The sequence below is a fragment of the Balaenoptera physalus genome, assembly GCF_965194825.1.
Source record: "Balaenoptera physalus genome assembly, chromosome: 2".
NCBI lineage: Eukaryota > Metazoa > Chordata > Mammalia > Artiodactyla > Balaenopteridae > Balaenoptera > Balaenoptera physalus.
The window spans coordinates 110,739,004-110,763,625 of NC_138883.1; the positions used below are offsets into that span (position 1 = coordinate 110,739,004).

At 50.2% G+C, this 24,622-nt stretch overlaps 1 protein-coding gene across 27 annotated transcripts in view; it reads right to left on the bottom strand.

Annotated features, from left to right (window-relative positions):
* Window positions 1-24,622, bottom strand: part of MEGF11 (multiple EGF like domains 11) — a 366,746-nt gene that overhangs the window by 24,659 nt on the left and 317,465 nt on the right. For all 27 annotated transcript variants that reach the window (XR_014258455.1, XR_014258456.1, XM_082445213.1 and 24 more), the window contains 4 exons: window positions 7,930-8,050; window positions 6,806-6,969; window positions 5,599-5,701; window positions 334-480 (listed from right to left, as the gene is read on the bottom strand). Coding sequence is in view for 25 of the 27 variants with exons in the window: in XM_082445213.1 (XP_082301339.1) it covers window positions 334-480; window positions 5,599-5,701; window positions 6,806-6,969; window positions 7,930-8,050 (535 nt within the window). In the remaining 2 variants the exon portion in view is untranslated. The remainder of the gene's footprint in view (window positions 1-333; window positions 481-5,598; window positions 5,702-6,805; window positions 6,970-7,929; window positions 8,051-24,622) is intronic.

The following is a 24,622-nucleotide window of genomic DNA, read 5'->3' on the forward strand; positions in this document are numbered from 1 at the left end:
CCCAGCCAGCCTGGCCACTTGTCCAGTCCCACACAGCGATGAAGAGAGGCTTCTCAGAAGCATGGGGAGAGTCGCGTCTGCCCCACACCTGGGAGGGCCCGTCCCTTTCTACAGAGAGGAGTTGTGGTCTGGTCCTGTTTCTACTGGGGAGCCAGGCTAGGCCCTGAACTTGGGGACAGAAAAGTCAGGGCCAGGAGAAAGGGGATTAGAGGGAGGGACTTGATGGGGACTGACTGTGTAAGCCCAGTCTCTCTCAGGCCAGTCCTAGTTCCAGCTGGGAAGGCTGGGGAGCGTGAGCTGTCTGAGGTCTGCGGGGTAGGGTCTCAGCCTTACTTCTCTGGCATAAGGGTCCTCGGAAGCCCGGGGCACACTCGCAGCTCCCATCCTCTGGGGAGCAGGAGCCGCCGTTCTCGCAGCTGCAGGACACGGAGCAGTTGGGGCCCCAGCGACCGGGCGGACACGTGCTGTCACAGTGGATGCCTGTGGGCCAGAGGCAGACTCGGGTCAGTGGTAAGGGGCGAGGGTGAAAGGAAGAATGGGGGGGTGTACTATGCAGTAAGAAGAGGTGGACGCAAACACAGTACATCTGGGAATATGGAAGAAAAAAACAGAGATGCTTGGCTGGTCAGGGAGGGCTTCCAGGAAGAGGTGCTGCCTGAACTGAGTCCTAAAGACCAAAGAGGAATTGACCAGATAAAGGAAACCCTATGTGCAAAGAGCAGGAGGCAGGAGAGAGAATCACGCCTTGAAAGATAAAACAGCATAGTGTGGTTGAACCATGAAGTACAAGATGGGATACGGCAAGAGATGAGATTGTGGGAATCAGAAGGGATCAGATCATGAAGGGCTTCCTTTGTCTTTGACATCTTAGCTGGAATCCAAAGTTAGTGCAGCAAGTGAGTGCCATTATGGGGGCTACATGAGCTGGGAGTGAGTTACATGCCCACCCACGTTAGCCTAGGAGCCACTGATCCTTGCTGGGCCCTAGCCAACCAGCCCCTGGGCAGTGGCTTAGAGAGTGGGTGGGGTCTTTTCAGATTCTTTTGACCACAGTCCTCAGTGCAATATGTATTTTATGTCAAATGTGCACACACATGTATAATAGAAACCAACATTTTGCAAATGACATTTACTGTCACTGTGATGCAATCTAGTGTTTTTTCTGCACTATGATGTATTCTATGTCCTTAAGAAAAAAAAAAGCTAGTTGTGACCCAAAAAATTGATTTAATGACCTTCAGTTTGACATACAGTGGCCTATGCGGGAAGGGATGGAATCTGTCAGAAAGAAAGAGGAGCAAGGCCTACATGGTCTTTTTGAGCTGAGAGAAAGGAAATACGTGTTGGGGTGATTACAGCCTGAAGGCTGAGAAGAATTTTAAAAGACCTGAGCCTGGACGCCCAGCTCTGGCGTGGGGTCTCCTCCCAGGCAGAAAGGCTTCTATTCCGCCACGCGTAAGGTGAATGGACCGTGGGGACCCAGGAGACCAATTTGGCTTTGGAAGGTGAATATCAGAGGCTCAGAGAGGAGCAGAATTAGTTTAAAAAGCACGTCTGCCTTGTTATAAGGACAGGGAGCGTGAGAAAGAAAAAGAAAGAGGGAGGAAGACATTCAGGCTCAGTGAACAGAGCCGGCCCTAGCAGCAGCAGGAGAGTGGTGGGACCAGTTTAGAGGCAGGCTGGAATTGTACAAGCTGACCTGGGCGGGTGGGGAAAGGCGAGGGGGCAGAACAGAGGGAGAGGGTGGAGAGGGAGGGGATGCAACAGGTTTTACTCTTCTCCAGCACCTCAGTTTAGCCCATGCTCCCTCCCTGGGCCTCCCTCCCTGTGACAGCTCAATTCTGCAGCAGGGTGGAGGCTTCAGATGCCACTCTGCAGGAAATAGGCCTCTGAATGGAGGGAACGGGGTGCGGGGAGCTTCTTCCTGGGAATACAGTCTTTCCCCAGTGAGAATCTGGTGGTCACATTTCCTCCTCAATGGAGGTCTCTCCCAGTGGAGTTTCGGGTGCACAAGAGGTGAAGCCCGGACAAGCAACACGGATGGACAGAAGGGGAGCCTGGGGCGGGGGAAACCAAAAAACTGTTTAAAACCAAAAGCCATGATCTGCCCCAAGGAATTCTTTGGCCTGTGGTTGTTGAAAACAACCTGTTCAGACTGCAGGCCGAGGGACCCTGCTGCTCTTGGGAGGCGCCCTGGACTACGGAGGAGCTCCACTGTCTGACGGGGGCCTCCAATCCCTCCTGTGCAGCAAGCACCCTTGGTTAGGCTGCCCAAGGCTCTTTCCCATAGTTGTAGGCTTTTCCCTAAAACTGTATGCAGATATTACTGTGATTAATAAAACACAATGCATGCAAAAGCACCCCTGAATTCATGGCAGCTTGGTGCTATCATGATTTCCCCCAAATCAGTGGATGTTAAAAGTACAGCTCCTCTCACGTGTGGGATCCTCCAAATGTTTTCATGTCAAAAGGTGTCCTCTTTTTTGGAGATTAAGAACCACAGGTGTAAGGTGATTATGCTCAGATTGCAGATGGCTGCAAGGGTCCACTGGGTTCTAGGATCTGCCAATTATTCTAGTCGAGGCCTGGTTCTGTGGGTGTGGGGCTCCTGTTTGAGGTTCTTGTATGTCCTAAGAGCCCCCCGGAACTTAAGACATTGGCATCTAAGTGGAGAGAAGGGTCCAGGGTTTCCCCCTGCGTGGAAAGTCCAGTTGCACCGGTGCGGTCAAAGGGCTTGACCTTGGCCTAAAGGGAGGCTCGCCAACTACAGCTTCTGAAGAGGAGTGGCATCATCAGTTACTTGCCTTCTCTAGGCCCTGTTTTCCCTATTGTTGAATGAGGATACTAATCCCCCTTAGGGGTCCCTCCCCTTCTTACCCTTAGGGAATCTCCCTGCTTTATCTTTCAGGGCCCCCTACACATCTACATTGGTGGGTAAAGCTAGGCTAAGAATCTATATATTGTGACCTCTAGTTCATGTCACAAGGCTAGCAGCAATTCAGCAGCCCACATCCTTCAGAGACTCTTTTGGGTTTTTGGGTCTTCCTTCTCCAGGAAGTCTTCCTGAATGTCTGCCTAGGGATTCAAGCATCTATTTGATAGTGGCATACAACTTTGTCCCTACCTATCATTTGAATATTTCATATGTATGTGTCCTGTAAAGACAGGGACTATGGCTTCTTGACACATCTGACTCTCTTTATCCAGGTGCTCCTAATGGGCAGGGAAATGATCTTGGTCATTTTTGCATCTCTAGTACCCAGGACCGTGTCTGGCACACAGTAGGTGCCCAGGGGCTATTGCTGTTGAATTTTGCCATTTACTGCTGGGCCTGGCACAGTGCCGGGCACATGGTAGCCGCCAAATAAAGACTTGGTGATGGCTCGAGTCAATAAATGCTAGTTGAATGAATAAATGGTTCCCCTTTACAGTGCAATCCAGTGTCTCCCATCCTGTTGGCACTAATGTCCTGAGACCTTGGGCAGCTCCCTTTCCTCACCTGTAGCATAGGAGGTTGGAGCGGAACATCGTCAAGGTCTCCTTCACTTCAAGGGGAAAGGCCATATATGGTTATAGGCCAGCTTCTTTCAATTTATTTCAATAAACACTGAATAAGCACCTACTATGTGCAGGGCAAGGTGAATTAGATATCATGCCAGTCAAGAAGTGTGTGGCTAAGGGGGGCGAGGGGAGAAGACATGTACATGCTTAGAGCAAAGAAAAACAAGTGTTGAGCCTAGGCACAAGCAACATGCCAGGGGCTCGGTAGTCAGCAGTGGGTGGGGAGGGCTTGCCGAGCAGGAGGCTGGGGCCTTTACCCTGCGCCCTCACTGTCTTTCCTCGGTTTCCTTCTGCTTGACAAATCTCAGGACATCAATTGCTCCTTTGAAGTGATTTCAGGACCACGTTTGGGGAAATTAGTTTTAGAACAGCAGAGACCTTGCTGAAAGGTTGTCCATCAAAGACAGAATTTTTAAGCACCAGATGTCATTGAAATCTTATCGGTTCACTGGAAATTAAGGCAATGAAAAATTAAAATGGATTTCCATTTGGCTCCAGCTAAGAGTCTAGGGTGCCAGTAACCAGGGTGGAGCCTAGCTCTGTACTAAGCGGCAGGGCAAGGGAGTCAGGTCGGAGATGCTACAGAGCAAGCAATGTCCCCGGCCCTCAGCTGCTCAGAAACTTTCTGGTTGCAGAGAACAGAGGTTGCTCAGCAGCCTGGTGTGAATTATTTATCTGAGGACCTATGCTGCCAGCAACGCCTGTATTTCTTTCTCCTTGCTGTCCACAAGTTTGGGAATGGCCAGTGGGTTCATTCACGTAACATTAACACTGTATTTGTGGCTTAAACTTACTGAGCACCTATTATGTGCCAGGCACTGTTAGCGCTTACAGGTATTAACTCATTTAAACTTCAAAATGATCTTGTAGTTATAAGGATTATAATTATCTGCATTTTACGGATGGAGGATTCAGGCCCTGAGAGGTTAAAGGACTTGCCCAAGGAGGTCTGGTGCCAGCTCTGTGTTCTTAACCATTTCTCAGTGTGTGGCAGGCAGTGGATACAGTGGTGAACAAGGCAGATGTGGTCCCTGCCTCCAGAGAACTGATGGTCAAGGTGGGAGGCAGATAATAAACAAATTGTTACTCAAATCAGAGTTCAGTGACAACTGAAGTAAGTACAGCAAAATGCTGTGAGAATTAATTAAAGGGGCTGTTTCATAGTCTTGGTCAGGTTGGGGAGGTGGTAGTATCAGGGGGAGAGAGCCTTCCCAGAGGAAGTCATCTTTACGTTGAAATATGATGGATGAGAAGGTGTTATTAGGTGAAGAGAAGGGGAAATAGTGATCTAGGCAGAGGGGATGCACATTTGAGGCCTGGAGTCAGGGAGGGTGGTTGGCCCAGGTGGTGGAGTGAAGTGAGTGATGGGAGGGCGCAAAAGAGAGGTGGAGGAGTTGGGCAGGGCCTTACAGGGCCATGTGGACCCCAGGTCACTGTAAACATTTTGGATCAGTGTCATGGGAAGCCATGGAGGCATCCTGAGCAGGGACTGATGTGAACAGATCTGGCCACCGTGTGCAGAGTGGATGCAGCTGTGCAAGAGGGGAGGCCCACAGAAAAATGGGAGGCCGAGGCAGTGCCTGCTGAGAGATGGTGCTCAGTGGACGATGGTGGTGGCAATGGCTGGTGAGAAATGGATGCGTTTGCCATCTATTTAGGAGGTGAGCTGCCAGGACACATGTAGGGGCCAGGAGTCTGAGCCTGGGCTAAGGAGAAAGTTCCCTGTCCCCCTCTCCACCATATCCTCTGCAAACACAGATTGAGCACCCACACCTTTGCCTGAATTTTTTTAAACTGGTCTGTCCCTAGCCCTTAGAACAGAGCCTGCACATACTAGGTGTTCAATTAATATCTGTTTACTCAAATGGAATGAAATGGAGAACTGAAGCCCAGAGGATATTAAGAAAAGGTGCGTATGTAGGGAGCAAGAAGAAGAAAAAGTGAAGGAAAAAAAAGAAGGAACAGTCAAGAGAAGCAGGAGAATACCAAGAGCTCAGTTTCACAGGACCTGGATGGTGGCATGGCAGAGGGAGTTACCTGTCCATCCGGCCAGGCAGCAGCAGTGGCCTGTGACGGGATCACAGCCATCAGCGTGGCTGCAGTCACAACGCTCACTGCAGTTCAGCCCAAATGTGCCATCCTGTGGAGAGAAGGGGGAGAGAGAAATGACGAGACCTAGACCCTCAGAGGTTCTTCCTCAGAGGTTCTCACACTTCTTTTGGATGTTGATGACAAAACTGAGCCGCTGCCCAACAAGGATGAAGAGAAACTGGGGCTGGAGCACTGTGGAGGCACTTTTTATAACTGGGGATCCAGTGAAGCTACTCCAAATAATTCTTTGGCTGCATTACGAAGAGTGTGCAGTTTGGAAGGAGGGAGGTGTTGGTCCTGCCCTACCTCTCAATGGTCAAGCTCAGAGAGCTGTAATGATCATTAATTAAAATTGTAAATGAAAATGCACCTTGCAAATTTTAAAACATTGATCACATGTGAGGAATGACTACGATTTTTTTCTTTGTGGGTAAGAAGGTGGCGGTCAACACTTGTTGTGTGCTCATCAGGTATCAAGAGTCTCATATAATTCATTTCTCTTAATCTTCACAACAACTCTATGAAATGGTTCCATTATATTCAAAATTTAAAGATGAGGTGAAGTAACATGCCCCAGGTAACACAGCTAGGATGAGGCAAAGGCAGGATTGGAACCCAGGACTGTAGGACTCATTCAACAACATCCTATCAGTTGGTTTAACTTGTATCTTAGACGAAGATCCAGGGATTAAGTCTAGGTGGGTTATTACTGGATAATGTTTGGTTTAGTCCTCCCAACCTTGATCATAAAATTATAGACTGTTGGAAGCAGAAAGAAGCTTAGACATTATAATCAAGGAATGGCAACTCTGATGGATTAGTAAGAGCTGTCCTGTAGCCCTGTGTCATGAAGGATTCTGAAGCTGCATCTGGGCTCAGGTAAATGTGCCAGAGTCAATAACGTTTCCCAAGAGCACCCAGGGGAAAGTGAGGCCACATCACCATATGTGCTAAGTATCTGTCATTTTATAGATGAGAGGGCTGAGGCCGGAAGTAGGACAGAGAGGTTAGAGCTAGGGCTGAGACCTGAATCCAAGTGTCCCACCACCTGGTCCAGTGCTCTTCTCTGTGCACCTCTGTGGACAAAAAAACTACAGGGAAAGGGCATGGGGGGCTGATGGGCCCACCCCGTCCTTCCCCGCCCCACACTCACCGGGCAGGGCAGTTCGCAGTTGTCCCCCAGCCAGCCAGGGGTGCAGAAGCAGGAACCATCGGTGGGGCTGCAGGCCGCCCCATTGGCACAGGTGCAGCTCTCGTTGCAGTTCAGGCCCCACGTCCCACTGGGACACGGCAGGGTGCAGTCGAGGCCCTGCCACCCTGAGGGGAGGGAACGAGGCTGTCACCTCTCCATCTGGGCCCAGCATGGCTTTCTGCCCACTCCCCCCAGCTCTGTACAAGGCATCACACCCAAACCACCCCTTCTCTGATTGCTAGGTTAGAACACACATTCCACATTCGGAGTCCACTCAGAAACACAGCAAAGCTGTTGAGAGAGCGGGGGCCAGAACCTGGGTCTCCTGCCTCCCGGTTCTCACTCTTTTTGCCACAGGTGGATGATCCCACCTGGGACAGGGAACCAGTGGAGGTGGAGAGGGCTATCTGTGCCGAGGATATACTCAGGAAACTTATCTCAGGGCCCTGTGTTTTGGTGATAGGCTGATTTCCCATTCTGAGGCTGGTTACTGGCTTGTCTGCCCTCAGATCCATTTCTCCCCTTCCCCTGCTCTGTTCTGTGTCCCAGGGGGTTGACCCCTGCAGCTGCTCCCAGATGGGCTTGCCAGTGGGAGACCTGGCCGGTGATGGGAGGGCGGGAGCAGGAGAGATGCCAGGTATCTCCTCTTCTTTCTCTGCTATGAGCAGGGCCGCTGGTGGTGGCTGTGTCTCAGTGCTCCAGCACCATCTTGCAGCCCCTCTGCCCACATCCCAACTCCCACCAGATGGCCCTCACTCCCAGGCTCTGGGAACTCCACTTCCTCCCTTTGTCCCTTTCACCCTAGAAGTGGTAGCAACTGTGGGAGAAGCTACTACTTTCTGCGTTGCTCACGTTCCCTTGTAAGTCCTTTCAGCTCTTCTAACACTGTGGTAACAAATCCCCTTTATTACATTCCTGCTGTTGAAGTCCCTGGCATGGGTCTCCTTGGCTGGAACCTGACATATAAGCTCCTCGACCCTGCATGTGGGTGGGTGGGGCAGGAGCAGCCCAGACCCCTCAGCCGGCAGCCCACCTGGGCAGTGTGCACATCTGAGGGGATGGGATTGGGAAAGAAGGCACATTACCCTCCTTGCAGGTGCAGGAGCCATCTACTGGGGAGCAGGTGCCACCGCTGTTACAGCTACAGACAGATGAGCAGTTGGGGCCGTAGGTCCCTGCTGCACAGGGAACTGCACAGACCTCCCCCTAGAAAAGGAGGAGGGGAATTTTGGGTCAGAGGTTGCCCCGTGCTGGGTGGTTGTGGCAGGTAGAATAATGCCCACCCCCGCCTCCCCACCACCATGTTCTAATCACTGGAACCTGTGAATATGTTACCTTACGTGGCAAAAGGGACTTTGCAGGCGTGACTAAAGACCTTAAGACAGAGGAAGTGTCTTGGATTAGCCAGGTGGACCCAAATCACATGTGTCCTTAGGAATAGAAGATGACCAAAAAGGTAGCCTTGAGAAGTCCTCCATCTGCCTGCACTGACTTTGAAGACGGAGGAAGGGGGCCACAAGCCAAATAATGCAGTGGCCTCTAGAAGCCAGAGGCCTCATTTTACAGCCAGCAAGAAAACGGGGACCTCAGTCCCACAACCCTAGGAACTGAATTCTGCCAACAATCCAAATGAGCAGAAAACAGATTCACCCCTAGAACCTCCAGAAAGGAACACAGCCTGCTGACACCTTGACTTTAGTCCTGTGAGACCCATACCAGACTTCTGACCCACAGAAATGTAAGATAGTACATTTGTTTTGTTTGAAGCCACTAATGTGCTAATTTGTTACAGCAGTGATAGGAAAGCAATACAGTGATCCTCACCATTTCGGGGAGGGCTCAGGCCTCCAGACCACAGCTCTAGGATGGGCAAAGCCCTCAGGGAACTTGACCCCTGAATCTGTATTAGGTCACAGCAGCATGGAATTTAAGCCTCTGCCTCTCAATCAATCTTATTTGATTCTCACCAGCAACCCCTTGACGCAGATAATGATATCCTATCCCTGTTTACCCGAACCTCAGAGAAGTTAAATGTAAATTATAATAGCTAATGCACATTAAGTCCTTTCTCAATATCCGGTACCATGCATACATCACCTCATTTAATCCTCATAAACCCTCAGCAGATAGGAACTAATGCCTCAGCATTATTCCCACTTAATAGATAGAACAATTGTCAGAGAAGTTATGTACTTCAGCCCAGGTCATGGAGCTAAACATGGTTGATCTCTATTTGAACCAAGGCTGTCTGCTTAACCCTTCTGTTACCAGGTGTCATAAACCAGCTTTCCTGGAAAGCATTCTCTGAGATGGAAACTAGTGAGCTTTTGAGAATAACCGCTACGAGGGGTAAGGGAAGCAGGACGGGCAGAGGGAGAAATTGAACTGAGGTGCAGTTGCAACAACGTCCTCAGCTGATCTGCCAGGAAGCTCTGCAGTGGGTTGGTCCTTAGAATTGTCCTGCCAGAGGAAAGGGAGGGAGGGCCTCCATACCCTGGACCAATCCACTGCCCTGGGGAAGGGGGCATGACTTCAGGGGAATCCATGCTCTTTGACTGAAGGCAGTTTCTGCAGAGGGACTCAGCGGGGAGCCACTAAGTTTCCTGCAGCTAGAAGGAAGGGGTGCCTCCATCCATCCGGAATCGTGAATCTGGGTGACACCCTACAGGATCCACTATACCAGGCCTCCTTAGGTGGGCTATTAGCTCCAGTAAGGAGTTCAGAGTGAGGACAAGTCACAGGGCCACCAGGAATGGGAACTTGAGAGGCCTTCAGGGGTGGGAGCATTTAATCAGAGAAAGTGGGGTAAAGGCAGTCCAGGTGGGAAGAGTGTGGACAAGAGTACAGAGGAATATGAGAGCTGGGAACGTTCTAGGGGTCGCAGGAGGGGGAGTTTGTGTAGGGAGGGGCGAAGGAGATATTTAAAAGAGGTGTTGGTAGCCTTGGATGCCAGGGAAGTAAGTTGGGGCTCTCTTCTCAGAGTACACAGGACGTGCCTTCCCCACCCAGGAGCCCACGCTGGGGCTGTCTGCTCTGGAGCGTATGGTCACTGGATGTTGAATTCCCACTGTCTCCCGCTAGGGACCATCTCCAGCCAGATTCTCGGGTCTTGCACTGAGGTTTACTGCAGGAATGCTGACGCATGGGCCAGGATACCAGAGCTTGCCTGGGTCCCACTAGCTGCGTGACACTGGATAGATTACTGCCCCTCTCTGAGCCTCACTTCCAGCTTCTGTGAAATGAAAGCCTTGACGTAGGGGAGCCCGGGGGCAACTGGCCTCACCTCCATTTAGGTCACAGAGAGACCTTATTATGGCCCCTGGTGAAGAGGCTCCTCTCTAGCCCTTGTCTCCTGTCCCACCTGCACAGGCTGAGTCAGGGAGGAGGGTCTGGGAAGTGCAGAGTCCTGTACCAGAAGGTTCCATGGTTCCCACTCTTTCCCCTGCCAGTCCTTGGCAGACCCTGACCAGCTGGAATCTGTTAGCGCTCCCATTACTCTGAAAATTTTAACTTCTCCAGGACTATAAATAGACCAAAAGAATATGTTTAAGCTCTGAGGGCCTTGGCCGGGGTGCAAATTGCGTGCTCAGTCTATGATTTTGTCTGCGTGAGTTTACTTTAAGAGGAAGGGTTTTCTCTCCTGGCATCCCCATTAGTGTCTCCAACCCCGGTCCTCCTAGGAGGCCTCAAGGGGCCTGTGAGTCCAACTGCGGGGCTGCTGGTGGGGCTCAGAGAGGACTGACCACCCTGCCCTGCTCTAGGGGGCAAGAGGCAGAGCACCCACCTCGAGATGTCTGCTCTCCAGAAGGCCGCACCGGGGCCCATTTTCTCCCGTGTAGCCTGTGCATGGAGGTGGACAGTCAGCTTGGCCTTACAACAGCCCTGGGAAGCCCCCAGGTGACAGGACTTTAGCTTCCCCGAGAAAGAAGTAGAGACAGAGAGCGGCAGGGACTTATCCAGGGCCCCATGGTGTATCAGTGAGGGCGAAGGAGAAAGAACCAGATCTTTCCAGAAAGGTGGCAGAGCCCAGTGGTCAGAGAATGGAGTCTAGTGCCATCCTGCTTCCACTACTTATTCACCGTATGACCTTGCACAATTTACTAAACCCCTTGGGGACTCAGTTCCTCCATCTGTAATATGGGAATAATAATGCCCCTACTTCATGGGATTGTTAAGAGGATTAAATTAGTTATAGATGAAGCAGATAGAACAGTTCCTGGCAGGTAGAAAGCACTATAAGAGCTATTGTTACTACAAAGAAATAGTATGTCTTACGAAAAGAATACACAAGACCCTCAAAGGTTTCAGCAGAAGGCAGCTCTGGAGGAGGGATCCATCTCTCACTTGATGAACAAAGGCCGGGCCCTGTGCAGGAGAGGAGGGCTGGCGTTCACATCGGGCACGTGACCTCACGTCCCCAGGTTCACCCTCCTGCCACCTCCTCCAGGCTGTCTCCCTGGTTCCCCTCGTCACAGCTGAACAGGCCAGAATTTTACCATGGTTTTGGGGGATGGAATGACCACTCACTGAGGGGCTACCATGTGCCAAGAGCTGTGTGTTCCAAACACTTTCCATTTGTTAGTTCCTGATGGCAAAAAATCCAGATGGAGAAGCAGGCAGCTTCTAAAGGATACAGTTCTGCCCTGAAGGCCTGGTACATCTCCCCCTCCTCCATCTCGCTGTCCTGACCCGACCAGGTTCAAACTCCTCAGTAAGCACAAGTACTAACAGTGAAACTTTTTGTCAAATTCCCTACCTTCTGGCCTCTGATCTGCGGGTCTGTGTGTGTCACTGATTGGCTGTCTCTGGTGATGGACATGCACAGCAAGACAATAATCAGCCTAACTTCTCAGGTTTAGACTTACAGCTCCGCCCACCTCAAGGTATCCCCTGGCCAAGGTCTGGCGATTCCCAGGGTGCCCGTGTGCCAACCCCCCCAAGTGGTCATTCTCTCAACCACACATCTCCCCAGTTTGGTGTACCACGAACGGGTCTTAATCACGATGGCCTGCGTGTCATCTGAGCCTACAGGGGTATTTATGTCTACACTTGCGTAGGCAGTCAGTGTACACACCTGTGAGTCTCTGTGTGTGTGTGTGTGTCGCTGGGGGCACCTGTTTATCCATCCGTGTGGATTTGGGTATAAATTTGTGACTCCTTCCTCGTCCTCGTCCTTCCCTCCTCCTGCTGTGTTCCCTCCCCAGCCTACCTGTCCTGACCTGGTGGGAACCGCGTGCACAAACGGCCACCACCATCCTAGCACAGGGGGGCTCCGGGTTAGCTCACATGCCTGCCTCCGCCCTGCGCTGTGAGCTGAGGGAGCCAGGGATCTGATTTTATTCATGTCTAGATTCTCAGGGCTTAGGACCCTGCTGGTGCATAAATGGGCCCTGGATAAATGTTGTTTAATTGAAATGAGATGTTTGTGTGTACATGCTGGCTTCTACCATGGACAGGACCAGAAGGCCTGGGCACTTTCCGTATGCTTTCTCTCTCATGCCAGGCAATTCACCCAATGTTTGCTGAGTGGGGGCCAACTCTGAGCCAGCCCTGCGAGTGGGCTCCAGGGACACACAGGAGCCTGTGACCTGCTCTCTGCTCTTGGGCAGCTTCCAAGGCAGTGTCCACACAGGGACACTCATGCTTGCATCTAGATGTGTTTATTTGTCCACTTATTTACTGTCTGTCTCCCCCAGTTAGACTAGAAACTTCATGAGAACAGACACCTTATCTGTCTTGGTTGCCCCAGTATCCCTAGCTCAGTACCTGGCACAGAATAGAAGTATTCTATGAATATTCTTGGACAAATGAGTGAGGGGCCCTGGTGGCCCGGGGTTCTGTGGCTCCCATCACACACAGGAAGCAGAATACTGTCTGGTCTAAGGAAGAGTCCCATGCTACCACACCAACTCTGGGCCTCCCTGGGGGCTCTTGTGCAAAGGGAAAGCCAGGCCAGATCCTGGTCTATGGTTCCATGCCCCATCCTGCCAGCCCCTGCCCAAACCCTGCCCAGCCAGGCTGAGGGTCAGAAGTACAGCCAGAAAATTACCCTGTTGGCCTCGAGTGCATCCACTCTGGAAGACAAGACCCTCCAAGCTGAATAGATCTTAGAGATGATCGAATTCATCGCCTTCATGAGAAGGAGACTGAAAGTCAGAGTGAGCCCATGAGGCAGAACTGGGACTTATCTACCCTCTTTCCCCCAGCCAGTGCCTGGCCCAGACCAGCCTTGAATCCACGTCTGTTGATCTTTTCAGATTCTGGAAAAAAGAACAGGATGAGAACCCAGGGAAGTTGGGGAGTTTGCATTTGGCATCTCATGTGTTTCACATAGCCTAGCACCTCTGCTCACTCCCTCAATAAAGGCCCTTTATTGAAGCTGTTCCCCAAGATCTCCATCCAGAATTCCTACACACCTTGCTGCTGGAAAACAGCTTTCTCTTCCGATTGACTGATGTTCATACTAGGTAACATACAGGCCTTGGTTTCCTTGTCAATTGTATGTGGCTGTTGAAATCAATCAGTCCCCCCAACTTTTCACCACCAAGAGCCCTTGTTAGTATCCTCCCTCTACAAAGCTCTCTCAGTTTGAGAGACACTGCTGTCACTGTGTGCTGGTGTCTAAACAGGTGCAATCTGGCCAGTGACCACATGCCATGTGATGCAGGTGGCAGCATCCTATCCACCAACCATGACCTAGAAATTCCTATGATATCACCTATAACCAATCAGGGCTTCTGATTAGCTCACGCTAACCTGGGAGATCACATAGAGTTAATTTAATTCTAATTAACAGTAGAAGGAAAACCTTGGTGTTTTAGTGAGCTTTGTCACAGGTAATGGAAGACTGCCTGTAGGCTTTGTGAAATGTTCAAAACCGCTCCTGGCAACCTGCTGCAGCCTCTGCACGTGTCTAGCTGGGAACCACTGGCTGGATCATCTCTAAGGACCTTTTACCTCTGACTCTCCGAGCATCTTCTTGCATGCAGTAGGGGTCTTAACCTGAAGGAGTGAGGAGTGGTGGGAAGGCAGGCCTGGGGTGGGGAGCCCTCCTGGAATCTAAAAGTCACACCATCTGGGTGGCCACCTATTCTGCTAATGCGTGGCCTGGGACTGGTCACATACTCATTCCTATCAGTGGGGGGACAGCTCCTTGTGCCGGAGCTGGAAAGGATGTTGGGAATCACTTGGTCTGGTTACCTTGTTTTACACGTGAGGAAACTGAGGCCAAGAGAGGGAAAGTGACTTGCCCAAGGTCACACAGCCAATGCTAGGCAGAGATGGGTTTGGAACTCGAATCTCCTGGCTCCCATTTCAGCACACGATGCTAAGATCCCAGATGTGGTGAAACTCTGGGATAGCCTCTGCTGCCCCTGCTCACTCACATCGACAGCACACTCACCACCTAAGCACAGAGCATCCAGAGGACATGGCCCTGACCTTGAGGAAGGGCCACCGGCCAGGCCCAGACACTCTGGCCCTTTCTCAGCACCTGGCAGTTGATATCTGGGTGTTTTTATATTGCTATCTATCCCCATTACACTTGCATAGCCCGCCCCCCTCCTCCAGCCCAGGAAAGGGAGCCCTGCACCTCCCACAGGGGCAGGTCCCCGAGGTTCCAGCTTCTGCGGAGGGAAGCCTGCCAGACCTGCTCGGTGTCTTCATTCTGTGAATAGAGGATGGATGTGAACTCCTCCTCCCATCCAAAGGCCTGCTAATTATAGATGCAGCACAGGCTATTAACATCTTGAACTTGATTTGAAAGAGCTACTGGCAGAACCCCTGGAGCTGGTCTCACTAAAGAGATGCAAATCTCCCCTCCACCTTCCACCTGCCTTCTTGTACAATGTGGCAACACAGGCCCAGACCCCGGTGGGTAATGAGTTATATGTTCTATTAAATTTGTTTCAAATGCTGTTTATTGAATTTTCTCCCCTGCAATATGCTGCTTTGTAGTTTGGCCCTGTTTGGGAAAATTAATCAACAGCTGGGCTCTGTGTGTTGATCATCTATTTTCCTTGCAATGGGCAGGAGGTTAATGAGTATTTTCTGGAGTGAAAGAGGAGGAGGATGGAAAGTGGTTGACCCTCCCTCACACAAAAGGGGTGGGCAATTGTGCAAGTTTGTCTCAGGGTCCCCTTAAATATGTTCTGTGGGTAGAAGGCAGTGTAAACGGAATGGACTGAGTTGTCTAGATCCAGGCTGAGGTAGTGGGCAGGCTCCGCAGGCCCGTGGGAACTCAGCAGAAAGGACTCTGGGACAGGCAACCAGGGAAGTCGGCCTGGCCCCCATGTCTTCTTGCTGGAGGAGTAGGGATGGCTTAGGCAAGAAAGGGCCCTGGACCTGGGGTCACAGTACACGGGTTTAAGTGAGGCAAAGGTACTGGCTCACGGTGACCTGGCTTCATTCGTTCACCCATTCAATCCACAAACGCCTGTTGAGCATCTACCATAGGCCAGGTGCCGTGACAGGCCCCGGCCTCACTAACCATCACGCTAGACTAGGTGTGACCTAAGGTCCCCTTCAGCTCCCATATTCTTTAACTTTCCCCTGCCTTTCCACTTCCAGAGCAGGTTTCCCTGTTCCCTGCCCCTTTGTGACACTTTCCACAATTGTGATGAATTAAAACAAAATCAGCTCTCATTCACTAGATCGTAAGTTCCATGAGGGTAAGGACTGGGTCTCTTTTCCTCAGCCCTATGGCCCTGGCCCTAGCATGGTGCCTCGACCACAGTCAGTGCTCAGTGCCTATGGGTTGAATTAATTCAGTCATTCAGGGAATGTTGTTGAAGCACTAGTATGTATCTGACACTGTGCTAGGCCAGGGGATACTCCGTGAGCGGAAAAGAGCTTGTCCCTACTCTCATGGAGTTTACCCTCTAGTGGCGGCAGCGGGGTGAGGCACAAGATGAGGCTGTGTCATGAAAGGGCTCAGGCTAGGCCTCTCCCTACTTCCAGATGTTCTGCAGTGGCCTCCCCACTCCTCTGGTTGCTCCTATTCCCCTCTTCTCCCGTGCTATTCCTAGAGTTTCAGGGCCACCAACGCAAGCTGATTTAGGTGCCCAATGGCACTTCAATGCCAGAAGCACACATGTGGAATGTGCTTCACTGTTTACAGAGCCCCTTGTCAGGCAAGCATCTGCTCTTTGCCAACCAGAGTGCCAGCCCTGGGCTGCTACAGTCCCCCTGCCTACCCTTCTCGGTCACCGCCACTCCCAGCTCTGAGGGCTCAGGCAGTGGGACTCCCAGCTGGGGAGCCTCATTTGTGATTTCGCAGGGAGAAAGAGTGACACACGGTCCACAAGGCAAAGAGAGAACAGCTTGGACTGAATGCCAGCCACAGAGGCCTCTCCAATGCAGAGCAAACCTCACTGGACCTAATTAGCGTGTCACTGATAAAGCAGCAACTGACAGTGGATGCATGTTGGGGAAGAGAAACTCTGCACAAGGCATGAGGAGCAGAGGGCCAGAGAGATGAGAGGGAGAGAGGGACGGGGGCCACTTGTCACATCCATCCCCATCCTTGCTTCCCTGTGCCAAGGGTGTAATGCCCAGGGCCTGTGCGGCTGACTCATTCTGCCTGGCTCCCCTGGGGGACAGGTGGAGAAGGGCTGAAGGTGAGGCCTGGAAACCCTAGGTCTGTCCAACATGAGTAGGCTGTCAGTGACCTGAGGCTGCTCTGTACAGTTGTGCAGGCTGTGCACTGCACAGCTCTAGAGGTGCCACTCATATGGCAATCACTACAGCTTGTGTATATATTACATCAGTTTTTTGGCAGATGTCAGTAGAATGTCTTGAGAAAGGGGTGTTTTTTCCTAATTTGCACAAATATGCTATATAAATTTGACCCCTCAAGAGGTCTCCCTAGAGGAGCACAGACACCTCCTAATAGTTCCCAAACAGATACCAAGACATTTCAGGAAGACCTGAGACACAGTGAGTGTGGCCAAAAAAGGACATTTGGGATCAAGTTCAGGCCTTGTTCACTTCGCTGGTAAACTAAGCTGGTAAACCAAGCTGGGGTCCTCCTGGAGACTTCGACGGTAAAACCAAGTTTCTTTTCTCCTCTGTGTTGATGCCCTTGTCCCATCTGTAGCCCCTTTCTCTTCTCCAACCATTCCCTCCTCCGAGAGCCTCTCCTGAGCTCCAAGAAGGCATCACAGGCTAATAAGGGCTTGTTGAACACTCTTGAGAGGTATTTGTATCTTATCAGGAGGCTCTCAAGTCTAAAATCCCTGGAAATGTTCTTGCATGCTGGGTACATGCATAGTGGGCAGTCCCTGGAGAAGGGGGAGCAGGTGTGGGCAAGACTCTGGTCCTTACTGGTGTCCACGCCCCTTCACCCCAACAGACAGGGCTGACCCTTGGCTTAGGACAGACTGACCCATCCCCAGTGCTGGAGATAGAAGGAAGGAGACTCAGATTTTTAACCGCCCCCTTGGTGCTAGCCTGTGCCAGGCACTTTTTGTTCCTTGTCTCCTTTTGTTCTTATAGCAGCCCTGCAGGGAAGGAATGACTTATCCAGAGAGAGAACCATCCTGGAGAGAGGCCAAAGCGAGGCTGGAGGGGTCAACTTGCCCTGAGTCACACTGTGGGAAAGGGGCCAACCGACTCCACAGACCACTCTCTTTCCTCTAGACCTGGCTGCCTTGACCGCAGACAGGGCAGCAGTGACAGGGACCCCAATGTCCTGAGCACCTACTATATACCAGGCCCTGTAGTCAGTGCTTTTCTACACATTTGATGTTAAATATATGCTGACAGTGGAGGCGGGAATGGCTAATAGGGGCTTTTGGAGGGAACTCTTAGGGGGCATTTGTATCTTATGTTATGAGGCTCCTGAAGTCCAAAGGCCTTTAAGGCTTGAAAGAATAAAGCTAATATGGAATAACAGGTAGTGGGAGCGAGTGTTCGACTGGGGATTGTGCCAACATCCATCAAATAATGTACATCCTCTGAAAGAGAGAAAGCTGGTTACAGTGATGGTGATGGTGATGAAGCTACTGCTGGTGCTGATGATGCCTGGGGACGCTCGCAACATCGCACGCACAGACCGGCCTCAGCTCTTAGTAAAGAGAAGGGAGCTTCTTATGACAGCTTCACTTTCCCGCTCCTGGCTTCACTTCCCTCCTCCGGCTCCTGCAGCACTGAGCCCTGTCAAGTGCTCTTGCAGCTCCTGAGTACCTGGGAGGTGGGGATGATTCTGGCCACAGAGGATCAGGACATCTCTCGCAGCCCTTCTGGGTCCTACTCCCTTAGCAGACAGAACGAGGCTTCCCTGCAAAGCCTGGGCTGGAATCTTCGGGACTTTCTGGGCAAACACCGACAGCATATGGCCTCAATCACTCTGCATTAGGTTTCATGATTTCCCTAGTGGTTTTAAAAAGTGCCAAAGAACAGTGGCTCTAAAGTGCTGGGAAATCCCACACTGGGAGGGTCTTCACGAGCATTTAGAGGAGTGTGAGGGTAGAACATGGAGGGGGCAGCAGCACAAGATGAGACTGTAGCATGGGAAGGGTGCAGGTGGGCCGCCTCCCTGCTTCCAGATGTTCTGCAGGCTGTTTTTGGTGAGCCTGTGTGTGTGTGTGTGCAAGGAGTGGTACCCACTCCTGATGTATGTCATGTGAGTAATACACGTGGGCCCGATGTATACCAGATATACAGATGTTTTGCCTGTGTGGAAGAGCAGGTTAGGGATAGGATTTTGGCTTGCTGTCCCAGTGTCTTGGTTCGAATGGTAGCTTATAGGCCACACACCCCCGCCAGCCTGCTGCCCCATGCACGGTCTATGCAGCGTGTGACTTTGGTGTGAGTGTGCTCTGTGTCAGTGGTGTGACAGCTGTGGGGTAAGCTTAGCATGTGCATGTCAGACATTGGGCTGATCCTGGTCATAGAGACTCAAGGGGGGATTTGATCACAGTGGCTTTGCGCGTGGTGTGCATGGCAAGGACACGCTGGGTCCGCTTTGTGGGGTCGGATACATGGGGTGTGTGTGCGCGTGTACTGCAGAAACCAGCTCCTCTGGGGTGGTGGCTGGGAGGTGTGGGCCCAGGGCGGTGGCCTGCAGAGCCAGAGGCTGACTATGTTGACAGTGATAATGTCCCAAGTGGGAACCAGATTGTGGGGGACAGAGGGCCCTGCAGGGGCTGATGGGGGGTGTTTACTAGCGTCCAAGCAAAATGTGGCACATTCATGACTTAGGGGACGCTTCTAAAGGACCTGGGAATTTATTCAGTGAGATTAACTGATCACTCTCTGTGCAGGCCCGGGAGTGGACTGGGGTTAGGAGGCCGGCACGATGGGGAAAAGGGACAAATCAGAAAGACCTGCCCTCCAGCAGCTTTCTGTCTAGTAGAGAGGACAGAATCATCCACAGTGTGCCACCAGAGTGGGTGTGCAGTGTCCTATGGAAAGGTTGTGTCCCATAGGAAGAAAGCAAGTAGGCTTTATGAGGAGATGGCAACTGAGCTGATCCTGTATGGATACACAGGCAGAATGTGGCCAGGAGGATAGAGAGCAAGGGCATTCCAGGGAAAGGACAGACTGAACAAAGGTAAAGAGGAGACACTGTACATGGGAGGGTGGGTGTGTCTCCAGGTTAAGGCAATCCATTTGGATTTTCCAGAGCACCACGGCTGAAGGGTAGCAGTGGGACAGGAGCCTGAAGGTCAGACTGGCCCAGCCAGGAAGGCTTCAAACTTTACCCTAAAGACAAAGGCAGGTGCTTGCTTCAGGCAGCACACATACTAAAACTGGAATAATACAGAGAGGATTAGCATAGCCCCTCTGCAAGGAGGACACGCAAATTCGTGAAGTGTTCCATATTTTTCTATATATAGAAAGCCCTAAAGACTCCACACAAAAACTACTAGAACTGATAAATGAATTTAGCAAGGTAGCAGGATACAAGTTTAACATACAGAAATTGGTTGCATTTCTTTACACTAACTATGAAATATCAGGAAAGGAATGTAAACAAACAATCCCTTTTAAAATCACATCAAAAAATAAAATACTTAGGAATAAACCTCACTAGGAGGTGAAAGACATATGCTGAGAACTACAAAACATTAATAAAGGAAATTGAAGATGATTCAAAGAAATGGAAAGATATCCCATGTTCTTGGATTAGAAGAATTAATATTGTTAAAATGGCCATACTACCCCAAGCAGTCTACATATTTAATGTGACCCCTATCAAAATACCCATTACACTTTTTACAGAACTAGAACAAATAATTCTAAAATTTATATGGAACCATAAAAGACCCAGAATTGCCAAAGCAATCTTGAGGAAGAAAACAAAGCAGGAGGCTTAACCCTCCCAGACTATAGACAATGCTACAAAGCTACAGTAATCAAAACAGTGTGGTATTGGCACAAAAACAGACATACGGCTCAAAGGAATAGAATAGAGAGCCTAGAAATAAACCCATACACCTACGGACAATTAATCTTTGACAAAGGAGGCAAGAATATACAATGAGGAAAAGACAGTCTCTTCAGCCAGTGGTATTGGAAAAGTTGGACAGCCACATGTAAATCAATGAAATTAGAACACACCCTCACACCATACATAAAAATAAACTCAAAATGGCTTAAAGACTTAAATATAAGACAAGACATCATAAAACTCCTAGAAGAGAACATAGGCAAAACATTCTCTGACATAAATTGTACAAATGTTTTCTTAGGTCAGTCTCCCAAGGCAATAGAAATAAAAGCAAAAATAAACAAATGGGACCTCATCGAGCTTATAAGCTTTTGCATAGCAAAGGAAACTGTAACAAAACAAAAAGACAACCTACGGACTTGGAGAAGATATTTGCAAATGATGCAACTGACAGGGCTTAATTTCCAAAATATACAAACAGCTAATACAATTCAATAACAACAAAAACAACAAAAACCAACCCAAGGGCTTCCCTGGTGGCACAGCGGTTGAGAATCTGCCTGCCAATGCAGCGGACACGGGTTCGAGCCCTGGTCTGGGAAGATCCCACATGCCGCGGAGCAACTAGGCCTGTGAGCCACAACTACTGAGCCTGCGCATCTGGAGCCTCTGCTCCACAACAAGAGAGGCCGCAATAGTGAGAGGCCTGTGCACCGCGATGAAGAGTCGCCCTCACTTGCCGCAACTAGAGAAAGCCCTCACACAGAAATGAAGACCCAACACAGCCATAAATAAATAAATAAATAAATAAATAAATAAATAAATAAATAAATAAATATTAAAATGGAGATTTCTTTAAAAAACAAAAAACAAAAAACCAACCCAATCGGAAAATGGGCAGAAGACCTAAACAGACATTTCTCCAAAGATGGCCAATAGGCACATGAAAAGATGATCATCATTGCTAATTATTAGAGAAATGCAAATCAAAACTACAATGAGGTACCACCCCACACTGGTCAGAATGGCCATCATTAAAAAGTCTACAAATAATAAATGTTGGAGAGGGTGTGGAGAAAAGGGAACCCTCTTACACTGTTGGTGGGAATGCAAATTGGTGTAGCCACTATGGAAAACAGTATGGAAGTTCCTCAAAAAATTAAAGAGTTGCCATATGACCCAGCAGTTCCACTCCTGGTCATATACCCAGACAAAACTATAATTCGAAAAGATACATGCACCCCTATGTTCATAGAAGCACTATTTACAATAGTCAAGACATGGAAACAACCTAAATGTCCATCAACAGATGAATGGATAAAGAAGATGTGGTATACAATGGAATATCACTCAGCCATTAAAAAGAATGAAATAATGCCATTTGCAGCAACATGGTTGGACCTAGAGATTATCATACTAAGCAAAGTAAGTCAGAAAGAGAAAGACAAATACCATATGATATCACTTACAAGTGGAATCTAAAATATGACACAAATGAACTTATCTATGAAACAAACAGACTCACAGACATAAAGAACAGACTTGTGGTTGCCAAGGGGGAGGGGAGTGGGGAAGGGATGGATTGGGAGTTTGGGATTAGCAGATGCAAACTAGTATATATAGGATGGATAAACAACAAGGTCCTACTGTAAAGCACAGGGAACTATATTCAATATTCTGTGATAAATCATAATGGAAAAGAATATGAAAAAGAATATATATATATGTATAAGTGACTCATTTTGCTGTACAGCAGAAATTAACACAACATTGTAAATCAACTCTACTTCAATAAAATTAAAAAAAAAAGACAAGGCAGGTCCCCGAGAGCAGGCAAGTGACTCTGTGTTTCAGCCTATTTTAGGAAACCCCTCCCCTGAAGGCAGGCATCTGGGCCACTCTTTTCTGTTTGAGAGAGGTTGAGAGTCCAGACTCAGGCAAATCCAGTGGCTTATCGACTGTGGAATCATTAAAAAAAAAGTTATAGAATGAATGCAAAGAAAGGCCAGAAGTTGAAACCTGAGAGGCTTTTACTGGGGAACAAAAAGAAATGGAGGAGGGGGACTTCCCTGGTAGCACAGTGGTTAAGAATCCACCTGCCAGTGCAGGGGACATGGGTTCGATCCCTGGTCCGGGAAGATCCCACATGCCGTGGAGCAGCTAAGCCTGTGCGCCACTACTACTAAGCCTGCGCTCTAGAGCCCGCACACGGCAACTACTGAGCCCAGGTGCTGCAGCTTCTGAAGCCCACGTGCCTAGAGCCCGTGCTCCGCAACAAGAGAAGCCACTGCAATGAGAAGCCCGCACACTGCAATGAAGAGTAGCCCCCATTCACCTCAACTAGAGAAAGCCCTTGCGCAGCAACGAAGACCCAACGCAGCCAAAAATAAGTTAAAAAAAAAAACGAAAGAAATGGAGGTGGGAAAGGCCGCCTCTACTGTCCACACTGTCCATCCTTCCCATCCCCCAACTCTATAAATTACTCAAGTCTTTTAAAGCTGGTTTCCTCTGGGCCCGGAGGTGTCTCAGATAAGTTCTCATAGAATGCCTCACTATACATAATACGGGCCTGGGATGTGCTCTCCATTTAAGAACCTGAGGCCTCGGGGGGCAGGTTTGAAGGCAGCTCAGTTCAGACCTCCCAGCAGGAAGGGATGAGGTGGCTGCAGGCCTGGGTCAAAGCCTGTCTGGGGCTACAGGCCTGGGGGAAAAGAGGGGAGCAAGGCCTCAGAGGGAGATGGGGCAGGAGGGGTTTGTCCCGGCAGCATTTGCTTGGGGAGTGGCTCAGCCTCCAGTTTGAGAAAGGGGAGGGCCGAGATGCTCAGAGTTGTGTAACCTTGCCGTGACTGTGACCTTGTGTGTAAAATGGCAACAGCGACATCTAACCTCAGAGGGCTGTGGGAACACCTGAGGTGATGGATGTGAGAGCACTGTGTAGTGAAAGAACCGTGATGCAGGTGGGTGTCATGGTGATGAATGGGCGCTCTATCCACACCACCACCTGGGAAACTGACACTTGCCCTCAGCTCCCAGACAGACGCCTGGTTGCCCTGTATTTCGACACCACTTCCTAGTTCAGCTCTCCCGGTTGGAGCACCCCTGTGGCCGTGCTTAAGGTTTCATTTTGGTGGGGGGCAGCGAGGGCCACTCTGGGTTTGCCCACGGAAGGCGCAGGTCAGTGGCAGACGGCTGCATCAAACCAGCGGGCTCTGGAACTTGACTACTGGGTTCAGGTCCTGGCTCTGACACTTATGGGACCTTGGGCAACTTCTTCCTTTTCAGCATCATTGGGGTGGGATTAACAAACTTTGTGCAAGTTATTAACCTCTCTGTGTCTCCGTTTCCCTATCTCCAAAAACAGGGATTGTAATAGTACTTTCTTCCAAGGGTAGGGGTGACGATTAAATAAATTATTACATGTAATGTTCTTAGAACAGTGTCTGGCCCAGAGGAATGGCTATAAATGCTTTAGGCATTTTGATGATTACCCGTGACCGAATTTGAGCCCGAGCCCACTGCAGATGGAAGAAAAGAAATTTAAGATTTACCCACTCTGTGCCAGTTTGGTAGTGCCTACCCTGTTTCATCCTTATACCATCCTAGGAGGAGCTCCACGTGCGGGGTGACCAGAGTGCAGCTCAGGAGGTGGTCCTGCTGGTGAGGATGTCACCCCGTTGGCGAGCAGCAGAGCTGAGATTCAAACTCAGGTTTCCTGACTCAAACCTCACGCTCTTCCCCCTCTGCCAGCAGCCTCCACGGAGCCATGGGGAGCGATGGGAACCAGCATCTGCTGAACACCTACTGCATGCTGGGTCCCTAAGCCGTGATGTCACCATCTCCCCACACAGGGTGTGGAGGTCAAGTGAGGCAGCGTTCCGTCACGGCCCTGCTCAGGACTGCAGTGACTCCCTCTTGCCTGCTGAGTTCAGCACCAGTGCCCACCTGGCTGCAGTGTCCAGCCTGCTCTGCTTCCACACTTTCCTTTGGATTCCCTACAGCCCCGCTCGCCGGGGCCATCTGTGCTGAAGGCTGGAGCACCTGGGCCCCGCTCCCCTGGGCCTGTCTCAGGGAGTTAACGCTCCTCAGAACTTTTAGGAGAGGGGAGAACAATTACTTCGTAGTGTTTTTGGAGAGAACTTTTGAGATCGTTTTTTTCATTTACCCCCATTGTTAGTCTTCCTATTCGCCCCACCTTAAAGTAGTTTATTGATGACCTTTTTCTGCAACATTTTGCATTTTCCAGACATCTTCTGTCAGGAGTCCCTTCCCCTCCTGGGGTCCGTAATTACTCCTGCAGATGGAATTACTGGTGCTAAGGACTAAGCGGGGAGATGGCTGGGGAGGGGCCAGGCTAGGTGGGGCTTTGGAGCTTCAGGGCAGGGGTA